At 45.0% G+C, this 12622-nt stretch overlaps 1 protein-coding gene across 6 annotated transcripts in view; it reads left to right on the top strand.

The window, feature by feature from the left end:
• LOC110526168 (neuron navigator 2) overlaps positions 1-12622 on the top strand; it is a 134960-nt gene that overhangs the window by 54131 nt on the left and 68207 nt on the right. For all 6 annotated transcript variants that reach the window (XM_036980455.1, XM_036980454.1, XM_036980451.1 and 3 more), the window contains exons 7-10: positions 3102-4377; positions 4553-4662; positions 5427-5535; positions 6367-6771. In XM_036980455.1, the coding sequence (XP_036836350.1) occupies positions 3102-4377; positions 4553-4662; positions 5427-5535; positions 6367-6771 (1900 nt within the window). The remainder of the gene's footprint in view (positions 1-3101; positions 4378-4552; positions 4663-5426; positions 5536-6366; positions 6772-12622) is intronic.

The following is a 12622-nucleotide window of genomic DNA, read 5'->3' as shown; positions in this document are numbered from 1 at the left end:
CACACACACACACACTTCTACTCTAGTCTACACAGCCACTTTCATACCTCTGTTAAACAATGGATTAAACCAAAATCTCATCTGCAGTACATTCAGAAAGTATTCAGACCCTTTGACTTTTTCCACATTTTGTTACGTTACAGCCTTATTCTAAAAGACAGAGAGACAGAGTTGGGTTATGGCAGGAAGTTCACTGGTGGTCTGTGGTTAAGTCCTGAGGGCCTCGCTCTGTCTGTCAGACTCAGATTTCAGACTACTAATTGACTGCACTAATTGAGTAGTTAAGATTTAAACACTAAAACCTGGGTCCTGTGTAAACTACGAGAATACACAAGTCATATAGAGGCACAAAGGTGTGTGTGTGTGTTGGTGGAGTTCTATTTTTGTCCCAAGGTAGTGAACTTTGTCACAGTGATCTCAGTAGCCAGGTCAGGAGGTCTATGATCTCTTACGAGTGGGATGTCAGCAGTCCATGTGTTTGTGATATTGGACCAGACAAAAGTTGACTGTGTGGCAATCTTTAGGTGTGGAAGTGGGAGAAAGAATGCTGGTCAGTGGCTCAGGTGTGAGTGTTTATGTGTATTGATACATCACGTGTGTGTCTAAAACAGGAAACAAGTCAATTGTGTGATATAAGAAGGGGATTGAATTCAATACAACTTTATTGACAACTGTGGGGCAAAGGGGTTCATTGCAATTTCACTTCTGACCCAGGATGCGAAATGTGGATCTCCTTTTCATTCAAACTGGGGCATCTTAGGTGGTCATCTGGTTCTGGGTCATCCCCAGAAATGCTCTGTGTGTTTCTTGTGTCCAGTGTCCAAGCCAACACAATGTCCACTTCTCAACCAAAACCCAAGCTGGTTTCACCCCCTATTCTCCCTCTGGGGCACAGACCGTTCTGTTGGCACGACGTAAGCTTCTCAACGTTCCCCTTTTCCCACATCCCAGCCTCAGTGAGTCTGAATCCCTCTCTCTCTCTCATTCTCTCTCTCTCTCTCTCTCTCTCTCTCTCTCTCTCTCTCTCTCTCTCTCTCTCTCTCTCTCTCTCTACCTCCTCTGTAATTACTGCTGGTCCTCTCTCTCTCTCTCATTCAGGCCCTCCTCCAATAGGAAGCCAGCTATTAGCAACCTGACCCACTTTCCGCCGGCTAACCTCTAGCACGGCTAATTGGGCCCTAATCACTTCCTAATGGGCGCATTGTTTCAATGCGGGCTTGCTAAATACTGAACTGGGGGGAAATGAAAGGGGCATGAAAAGCAATTAGGGCATGAAAGGTGTTTAAAAAACAGGAATAAATGGGATGGAAAGGGATGTGGAGTGTTTAGTATTCCTAGTAAATACTTCCTTAACGAGGTTCAAATGTGTGAATATTAAATTAGATTAGTTTATGGAGTTACCAAGTGTTTAGAGTCATGTTAATGCAGTATACTGAAAAAGGGGTTGCATACTGCACTGTACGAAGAGATGGTACACTCTTACAAAAAAGGGTTCCAAAAGGGTTCTTCGGCTCTCCCCATAGGAGAACCCTTTTTGGTTCCGGGGGGGGGGGGGGGGAAACCTTATTGGTTCTATGTAGAACCCTATGTAAGAGAGCATTCTACTTGGAACTGAAAAGGGTTCTACCTGGATCAAAAAGGGTTCGACCGCCGAAGAACCTTTTAGAGGTTCTAGAGAGCACCTTTTTTCCCTAAGAGTGTGTTGAAAAGGAATTGCAACGGATAAAGTTTGAGATCATGACTTAATAAAAGACCGTGTTTGTGAAGGTATTTGGGTAAGTGCAGCAGGACCTTGGCTTCTGTTTTGCCGTGTCCATGTGCTGTACTGGCTGACGAATGGGTTGGGCATGGGAGTGGCCACAAGGGCAGTTTGGCAGTTTGGCTTTGAATATTCAAAGTAATGCTAGCAGTAAGTTGGCACTTGGAGTCTCTACCGGCACACAACAATAACTACACTGTTCTTGTACTGTACAGTATTAGTCTCTCGAGGAAGAACATCTTAGCTGCTCTATGAGTTCTGTATCTATGTTGGTTTTGGATTTGATTGTGACTGTTTTTGGTAAGTCAAACATTATTGATTTAGAGGGGTAACAAACTATAAACTTTTTAAAAAGTACTTTGTGTTGGTTTTTGTGTGCTCTGTAACAGTAAAACAGATGTGTCTTTTGTAAAAACCTTCATTTAGACAAAATAGTGTTTGTGTTTTAGCTAGCTCATTTCCACAGTAGTTCAGAATACAGACTTGGGATAGAGCAAGTCTTTGACTGTGAATTGGAAGATAATGAACCAGAATCAGTCCATATAAGTCCAAACCTCCCAAGGGTGTTAGTAGCAGTGTTCTATCTCAGCTAAAATTCCTAGGTCAAACTTTAAAGGGCTTTCCCTCATTGTTTTTATAAACAGTTTATGATGGGCACTCTCGTTGTTAGTGTCCAAGGTTTCTAATAGTTATCCGAGTGTCGTGTGCTCGCTAGCGTTAAGTAATGACACGTTTAGACTGTGTCAACACAGGCTAACTCAAGATTTCCACAGTGTAAGACCTTATATGGACAGTTGGTGTGGGGTCTATGAGGATTGCTCTATCTAACCATCTCTTATTTCTTGCCTTTCCTCTCTCCTTATCCTCTCTCCCACTCCTGCTTTCTCCCTTCTCTTCATCTTCTTCTTCACTCCTCATCTCCTAATCTCCTATTCTCCTCTCGTTTCTCCTCTTCTCACTTCCTCCTCTCATCTCCTCATCCCCTCTCGCTCCTATTCTCCTCTCGTTTATCCGCTTCTCACTTCCTCCTCTCATCTCCTCATCCCCTCTCGCTCCTATTCTCCTCTCGTTTATCCGCTTCTCACTTCCTCCTCTCATCTCCTCATCCCCTCTCGCTCCTATTCTCCTCTCGTTTATCCGCTTCTCACTTCCTCCTCTCATCTCCTCATCCCCTCTCGCTCCTATTCTCCTCTCGTTTATCCGCTTCTCACTTCCTCCTCTCATCTCTTCATCCCCTCTCGCTCCTATTCTCCTCCCCTCTCGGGTTATCCGCTTCTCACTTCCTCCTCTCATCCCTTTTTTTCATCCCTTCCACCTCTTCATCCTCTCCTCTTCCTCACAGAACCGTCCGAGGACATGACTTCACAGACTCCGGTAATGACTGAACATGCTCCGTCGTCCCCGGTGACCATCAGCACTTCCGCCAACAGCGTCTCTACCTCGGCTCCTGTACCTCCATCCTCCTCCTCCTCTTCCTCGGCCATCCCCCACCCCAACTCCAGCAGCAAGCCCTGGAGGAGTAAGTCTGTGAGCTCCAAGCACACCTCCTCCTCAGCCATGCTCTCTGTCAAGCAGGAGAAGGATACCTCCTCAAAGGCATCCTCGTCCACCGAGCCCCCCCCTAAAGTCATCCAACAGAAGTCTATGCTGGAGAAGCTCAAGCTATTTAACAGTAAAGGCGGATCTAAGTCCTCGTCCTCCAGCAATCAGGGAGCTCAGGCGGACAGCGGTGCCCCCGCCCGGGAGCTCGGGTCTGGTGAAGTAGAGAGGGCAGAAGCAGGGTCCAACACCGACTCCCTAGGGGAGGCAGAGGGGAACACCCGGCCCGGCGTCAACGGGACAGGTAACGGGACGACCCACGGTGGTGCTTCAGCCCATGTCCCTACCATCGCCACAACAACCAGCAGCCCCAAGATTGCACTGAGGGGAATCGCTCAGCGCACGTTCAGCAGAGCTATGACTTCTAAAAAGAGCTCAGTGAAAGGACTGGAGAAGGAGAAAGAGAAGGAGAAGGAGAGGGGGAAGGAGAAAGAGAAAGAGAAAGAGAAGGAGAAAGAGAGGGAAAGAGTGAAAGAGGCGGGGAAACACATCACCACCGAGAGGATGGAACTCAGGGGGGAGGAGCCTAAGGAGGAAGCGACTACCAGTGTCGCAATGGAAACAGAACCCTCCTCCAATAAGAGAACTTCTAAAATCGCCAGTTTCATACCCAAAGGGAGCAAAGTGGCCAAGAAGGAGAGTTCTGTCCCTGCACACAGCGGCATACCAAAGCCAGGGGGTAAAACCTCAGGGGTAGGGGGGAAGGCGCCCTCGGCAGGGGGGAAGGAGGGTGGGGAGCGTCCCCGGAGCATGCGGTTGGGAGGGGGTCTTGTCCTGCAACGCGGACACCTGGACAGAGACCGAGACAGGGACAGCAGGCACTCTAGCTCTACCTCTAGTCTGGCTTCTACAGAGGGCAAGGCCTCACAACAGGGCCACAGCGCCGCCCCGGTGGTGGAAGGTGGTAGTGGTGGCGCTACACAGAGCACAGCCTGCAACACAGTCAGCGTCCAGCTACCTCAGCCCCAGCAGCACCACAGCCACCCCAACACAGCCACCGTAGCACCCTTCATGTACAGGTGAGTAATACATACACTTTGGACTGATAAAACTGTCAACTTTAACATTTGTCAATCCTTTGCGAATCCGTAATAGTATCCCGAGAAAGACTGAAAGGACCATTAGTCATTCATTAGTCACTGATCGTTAGTGGGAATCTGCAAGCCGTTTGCTCTGAATTTCCCCGTCATCTAGGTCACAAACGGACGTGGACGGTATCATGGCGACAGAGGCAGGGTCAGGAGGAAGGGGAGGAGAAAACATCCCCTTTAAAGCCAGCCAGCCATCCATTGAGGACCTTTCAGGTAGGCCATCGACTAGTTCTGTCTGTAGGAGCTGATGGGCGATTGATCATGTGTCTGCACTGTACAGAAGTTACATGGGCCATTTTTGGGGGGGTTATTTTTGATTGGGTGAGATTGTTAGTTGGAGGTGAACAGCACATGAATCTGACTGTGGGTTGATTCTATCTGATGGGAAACATACCTTCCTGGCTCATGCACACTCAATTCAGTTGTGGGTTTTTGTTGTGTCCATTAGTGAAGCGCAGGTTGACTCATAGCCCGCAGTCCCCTCCGTTATGTCCACGGAGCGGGCGAGTTTAGGGTCATGAAAATATTGTGTTGATGACGGGCGGGTTGAATCAAGTTAAAACGATACCTTAAAAAAAAAAAAAATATCATTAATATCTATAGGCTATATTGAGGTTTTTCTTTCATTATTGTAGGCTATCTAGCATTAGTGTCTAAGCCTAAGATTTAGGAGCCTAACTGTGCGCGCGTCAAATAGCCTACACTCCAATTGCCAAATGTTTTTTAGGAACGGGAAGAAAAAGTTAACGTGTATGCATGGAGGCACAATCGGAGTTGACTCTGACTGTAGTTTAAGAGCGCGTCTTCTATATTAGCGGGTTAGGGTCCGGTGTGAGCCTCAGATTTGGACTTTATCACAAATAGTCTGGTGGTTGCTGATGGGTTATTAGCAATAGCGGGCGGGTGTGGGTGAATTGACAGTTGATCCGCGCACCGCTAGTGCCTATGTGCTCAGGTACAATGTTTGTTCCGTATAGAAGAAGATCCAGAGACACGGCGGCTGCGGACTGTTAAAAACATTGCAGACCTCCGCCAGAACCTGGAAGAGACCATGTCCAGTCTACGGGGGACTCAGATCACACACAGGTATGAACCTCCTGCAAATGAGAATGGACAATGGACAATGTCCAGCCAAGTAGCCAAACAGATGCCAGTTTCAATTCCACATTCTATTTCTGTGTGTCCGGCAAGTTCCACTGACATCCGTGAAGACATAAAAGACACAGCTCCTATAGAGAGACCACAATAGTGATCACAATAAAGCTATTCTTAGCAAATGATCCATAACACTTTCTCTTGTGAAAGAAAATCCCAAAAGCAGGCTGTTAATGTAGACGGTAAAGTGAGTTAGCACGTCTGTTTTAAATAGCGGTCGTGTTAATGGGTGGTCCACCCAGGACAAAGGTCTAATTTTGAAGCCGGTTTAAGTGGGACGTGACTGCCACCTAGTGGCCATGTAGTGTCACTAATAACTCACGAGTCTGACACTAGGGATGTGTCCCGGCCTCCAGGGTTGCCAGATAGAAATAGAATAAAGGACGAAGTTGGATTAACTTTTGCGGTTTGAGGCTTGTCTGTCTGATGCTCTATTCTAGTGTGTATGTAATGGAGGGCTTGTTCTCCAAAACCCACTAGACTGTGTCTTGTGTCTGGTTCTTTCAGCATGATCTACCCCCTGTATGAGATTGTCAGTGTCTTTGAACCAGTAGTGGCTGGATGGAGCGGTGGTTTTGTCTTTGGATTTTGATTCAAGCTCCTGACCCAGTCTCTCTCCCTGCGGCTTGCTCTCTCCTTTTCGCACAATTAGAGAGGTCTTACCCACTGTCTAGTCCAGTTCAATACTACTGAGCTAATGTCTAGCCTTACGCTCAGTCTTTTTTCCCGCTTCTCCCCCTCCCTCCCCCCTCCCTCCCCCAGCACCTTGGAGACGACCTTTGATAGCAACGTCACCACGGAGATCAGTGGTGGCAGCGGCGGCGGGAGTGGGCGGAGCATCCTCAGCCTGACTTCCTCCCGGCCCTCCCTGTCGTCATGGCGACTGGGCCAATCCAGCCCCCGCCTGCAGGCGGGGGACGCACCCTCCACGGGGAACGGCTACGGGGGTCGTGCCTCGGGAGGAGGAGGAGGGCAGGGGGGCCGCTACCTGTACCCTGGCCCCCTGCGGAGACAGCTGGCGGGGCGGGGAGGTGCCCTCAGTATGGATCTGGGGGGGAGAGGGGAGGATATTGACCTGGAGGGCATCGCCATGGAGGTGACGGGCTACATGAGTGACGGGGATGTGCTGAGCAAGAACGCAGCGCGCCCTGATGATGTCACCAGTGGGTGAGTATTCTGAGAGAACTAGCATATGATGACAGGGTTAAAAAAAAATAATGTATTTTGCAAATTGCAACTCATCCCTTTTGGGGCTGGTTTGGTTGGTTTTGCACACTTTCTCATAGGTTTGGGAATCAATCTATTGTAAGTGGCTGTCATGTCACAAGAGGGCGCCAGTGTATTTGTAATCTCCCCCAAGTGTAAAAATGTGAACATAGTATAGCCAACAGTAATGTGGCAGTTGTTCTTGTTGTTGTGAGAAGACATGCTGTAATCGCTTTTTGAGATGGTATACAGTGCATTCTCCTTGACTTTTTCCACATTTTGTTACGTTACAGCCTTATTCAAAAATGTATTAAATCGTTTTTTTCCCCTCATCAACATACACTCAATACTCGATGACAAAGCAAAATGGGTTTACATTTTTTTTTGCACATTTTATAAATAAAAGAAAACTGAAATATCACATTTACATAAGTATGCAGACCCTTTACTCTGTACTTTGTTGAAGCATCTTTGGCAGCGATTACAGCCTCGAGTCTTCTTGGCACACCTGTATTTGGGGAGTTTCTGCCATTCTTCTCTGCAGATCATCTCAAGCTCTGTCAGGTTGGATGGGGATTGTCACTGCACAGCTATTTTCAGGTCTCTCCAGAGATGTTCGATCGGGTTCAAGTCCGGGCTCTGGTTGGGCCACTCAAGGACATTCAGAGACTTGTCCCGAAGCCACTCCTGCGTTGTCTTGGCTGTGTGCTTAGGGTGTTCTTGTTGGAAGGTGAACCTTCGCCCCGGTCTGAGGTCCTGAGTGCTCTGGAGCAGGTTTTCATCAAGGATCTTTCTGTACTTTGCTCCATTCATCTTTCCCTCGATCCTGACTAGTCTCCCAGTCCCTGCTGCTGAAAATCATCCCCACAGCATGATGCTGCCACCACAATTCTTCACCGTAGGGATGGTGCCAGGTTTCCTCCAGACGTGATGCTTGGCATTCAGGCCAAAGAGTTGAATCATGGTTTCATCAGGCCAGAGAATCTTGTTTCTCATGATCTGAAAGTCCTTTAGGTGCCTTTTGGCAAACTCCAAGCGAGCTGTCATATGCCTTTTAATGTAGAGTGGCTTCCGTCTGGCCACTCTACCATAAAGGCCTGATTGGTGGAGTGCTGCAGAGATGGTTGTCCTTCTGGAAGGTTCTCCCATATCCACAGAGGAACTCTGGAGCTCTGTCAGAGTGGCCATCGGGTTCTTGGTCACCTCCCTGATCAAGGCCCTTCTCCCCCAATTGCTCAGTTTGGCCGGGCGGCCAGCTCTATGAAGGGTCTTGGTGGTTCCAAACGTCTTCCATTTAAGAATGATGGAGGCCACTGTGTTCTTGGGGACCTTCAATGCTCCAAAAATGTTTTTGGTATCCAATCCCCAGATCTGTGCCTCGACACAATCCTGTGTCGGGGCTCTACGGACAATTCCTTCAACCTCATAGCTTGGTTTTTGCTCTGACATTCAATGTCAACTGTGGGACCTTATATAGACAGGTGTGTGCCTTTCCAAATCATGTCCAATCAATTGAATTTACCGAAGGTGGACTCCAGTCAAGTTGTAGAAACATCTCAAAGGTGATCAATGGAAACAGGATGCACCTGAGCTCAATTTTGAGTCTCATAGCAAAGGGTCTGAATACTTATGTATATAAGGTTTTCAGTTTTCAATTTTTAGTAAATTTGCTAAAATTTCGAAAAACCAGTTTTTCTTTGTCATTATGGGGTATTTTGTGTAGATTGATGAGGGAAAAAAACAATTTAATCCATTTTAGAATAAGGCTGTAATGTAACAAAAATGTGAAAAAGGGGAAGGGGTCTGAATACTTTCCGAATGCATTGTATGTCCTTTGGGGACCAGGACCCGTATCCACAAATCGTCTCAGATTAGGAGTGCTGGTCTAGGATCAGGTATTGCCTGTCCATACAATTGTATTCTCATTATTGATCTGAAGGGCAAAACAGATTCTAGATCAGCACTCCTACTCTGAGACGCTTCATGAACATGGGCCCAGATCAGATGCTAACTGTATGAAGCTTCGCTCTGTGAGTTCAATCCAGTAGAGTTGAACCTCATAACCTGTTTGTTTTCTAGTCAGTGCCCATGTTGTAACAGGCCCCCTGCATACCTTGGCTGTCATACTCTGCAATTTAAACCAATGCTGTCATTATTATCATATGAATTTACACACTGGGAGCCAACTCTGCTGCGGATGCCAGAATCAGGAGAGTGAATGGCCAAAATGAGAGCGTGAGACTAAGACACAAGGCAGCAGACTATGTATACATTTTTGAATGCAGCTTCGTGGGGGAACAGAAAGATATGTACTAGATAAAAAGGGACCTATGAGTAGCTAAGAACGGATATCTGAATACTGTATAGTCAAACATCAAAAAGCAAAAAAAAAATCCTTACGCTCCTCAAAGTCTCAAGAGGAAGGAAAATAGCCTTCTTTAGATCACATAATTCAAGTGATTCCAAAGTTTTTTGGCCCTCGATCCGACACAGACACGACCCCACCATGTATAGAAAATACATTAAAAAAAATAAATTAAAAGATGATGGAATCGAAGGTTGTATGAATCAAAAAAGCGGCAAGTTTCTCTCGCTCCATTTCACTTCCGCAGAGTCACCTGCTCTGAAAGGGGTGGGGTTAAGTGCTCCCCCTAACGCATTCAGATAACCTATTTCAAACCATGCACAGACACATACACACACACACACATTTGATTTAGTGGATCATGAAATCATTTTGACAAAATTAATGCATTATGGTTTTAAGGAGGTAGCATTGAATTGGGTACAGTCATATCTAACTGACAGGAAACAGTCCACCTATATCAATGGTTCATTTTCTTCCCCTAATGTGTTAAACTATGGTATACCGCAGGGCAGCTGCCTTGGGCCACTTCTTTATTTAATATTTACCAACGACCTTCCCTATGCCTTGGTTGAAACTCAATCTACTATATTTGCAGATGATACTACAATTTACAGTGCCTTGCGAAAGTATTCGGCCCCCTTGAACTTTGCGACCTTTTGCCACATTTCAGGCTTCTAACATAAAGATATAAAACTGTATTTTTTTGTGAAGAATCAACAACAAGTGGGACACAATCATGAAGTGGAACGACATTTATTGGATATTTCAAACTTTTTTAACAAATCAAAAACTGAAAAATTGGGCGTGCAAAATTATTCAGCCCCCTTAAGGTAATACTTTGTAGCGCCACCTTTTGCTGCGATTTCAGCTGTAAGTCGCTTGGGGTATGTCTCTATCAGTTTTGCACATCGAGAGACTGTATTTTTTTCCCATTCCTCCTTGCAAAACAGCTCGAGCTCAGTGAGGTTGGATGGAGAGCATTTGTGAACAGCAGTTTTCAGTTCTTTCCACAGATTCTCGATTGGATTCAGGTCTGGACATTGACTTGGCCATTCTAACACCTGGATATGTTTATTTTTGAACCTTTCCATTGTAGATTTTGCCTTGTGTTTTGGCTCATTGTCTTGTTGGAAGACAAATCTCCGTCCCAGTCTCAGGTCTTTTGCAGACTCCATCAGGTTTTCTTCCAGAATGGTCCTGTATTTGGCTCCATCCATCTTCCCATAAATTTTAACCATCTTCCCTGTCCCTGCTGAAGAAAAGCAGGCCCAAACCATGATGCTGCCACCACCATGTTTGACAGTGGGGATGGTGTGTTCAGCTGTGTTGCTTTTACGCCAAACATAACGTTTTGCATTGTTGCCAAAAAGTTCCATTTTGGTTTCATCTGACCAGAGCACCTTCTTCCACATGTTTGGTATGTCTCCCAGGTGGCTTGTGGCAAACTTTAAACGACACTTTTTATGGATATCTTTAAGAAATGGCTTTCTTCTTGCCACTCTTCCATAAAGGCCAGATTTGTGCAATATACGACTGATTGTTGTCCTATGGACAGAGTCTCCCACCTCAGCTGTAGATCTCTGCAGTTCATCCAGAGTGATCATGGGCCTCTTGGCTGCATCTCTGATCAGTCTTCTCCTTGTATGAGCTGAAAGTTTAGAGGGACGGCCAGGTCTTGGTAGATTTGCAGTGGTCTGATACTCCTTCCATTTCAATATTATCGCTTGCACAGTGCTCCTTGGGATGTTTAAAGCTTGGGAAATCTTTTTGTATCCAAATCCGACTTTAAACTTCTTCACAACAGTATCTCGGACCTGCCTGGTGTGTTCCTTGTTCTTCATGATGCTCTCTGCGCTTTTAACAGACCTCTGAGACTATCACAGTGCAGGTGCATTTATACGTAGACTTGATTACACACAGGTGGATTGTATTTATCATCATTAGTCATTTAGGTCAACATTGGATCATTCAGAGATCCTCACTGAACTTCTGGAGAGAGTTTGCTGTGCACTGAAAGTAAAGGGGCTGAATAATTTTGCACGCCCAATTTTTCAGTTTTTGATTTGTTAAAAAAGTTTGAAATATCCAATAAATGTCGTTCCACTTCATGATTGTGTCCCACTTGTTGTTGATTCTTCACAAAAAAATACAGTTTTATATCTTTATGTTTGAAGCCTGAAATGTGGCAAAAGGTCGCAAAGTTCAAGGGGGCCGAATACTTTCGCAAGGCACTGTATGCAGCAAGACAATCAGTTCAACAGGTACAGCAGGCTTTACAAGGAGATTTGGAGAATATCAGGAAGTGGGTTTGCCAAAACAAACTTGTTTTAAACACCAAGAAAACCAAAGTTATGTTGGTCTGTTCAACTAGGAAAAGGCTAAAACAGCATGGGATACAATTAAATATGGGAGGAGTACAAACTTTTGGGAGTGCAGCTAGACAACTGCTTATCATGGTCGTCTCAAATAACTAATCCATGTAAAAAAAAATATATATATATTAAAACAGCATGCATAATCAGAAGGATAGCTAAATATTTACCAGGAAAAATTCTAAGGCAAATAACACAAGCATTAATTGAGAGTCAGGTGAACTACTGTTCTGTGGTCTGGGGAAATGCATCATCAAGTGAAGTTAGGAGGCTGCAGAATGCACAGAACAAAGCAGCAAGGATTGTTTTATGTGAAGATGTGGTTCTTCTGTTGTCGTCATACGCAATGTTCTTGGTCATCAATCAACAAGATAATTGAAAAAACATGCTTATTTTATTTCATAATATACATAATTTAAAACGGCCAAGTTCTATTCACAACGGTATTCAGTTGGTAAGAGACAGACATTCCGTAAATACTAGGAATAGATTGTCCACCATCTATGCGTTATCCAGACAGAAAAGAGAAATAGACAAAAGAACATTTCGATTTAGAGCAATACAGAAATTGAATAAATTAACTGAGCAAACTAGAAACCTTTCAATAAAAATTTAAACATAATTTTAAAACAATTTAAATATAGTATATAGAAATGTTGTGGGACTATAGTAGATGAAGAATCAATATGTTTTAGATTGAGTATTTATTGGGTCATTATGTTAGTATGTTATCTATGTTTGTAATAGTGTGTTATATGTGAAAGTGTTTTTGTATTATAAATTGTATTTGAATGTTTAAGGACTCTTGGAAGATTAGTCCAAATGGGGACTAAAAGAGATTCAAATCAAATCAAAATCAAAACACACACACCTGGGCAGGTGAGTGCTATGAAGGCCCCAACCATTCCCCTGCTAGTGCAGTATGATCTCCTACATCTATACTTAGGGATTGGGTGGGACTCCAGCCAAAGCCGTAGTGCCTTAGTGTAGAGAGATGAGTGATCAAGTGCTGTACAGAGTTTAGATCCGGTATCATGTTCTGTACCACTAGCCTGGCCATGTGAGAGAATTA

Source organism: Oncorhynchus mykiss, chromosome 6, assembly GCF_013265735.2.
Source record: "Oncorhynchus mykiss isolate Arlee chromosome 6, USDA_OmykA_1.1, whole genome shotgun sequence".
NCBI lineage: Eukaryota > Metazoa > Chordata > Actinopteri > Salmoniformes > Salmonidae > Oncorhynchus > Oncorhynchus mykiss.
Note: the sequence above shows the minus strand (reverse complement) of the source record. Positions and strands in the feature narration are given on the sequence as shown.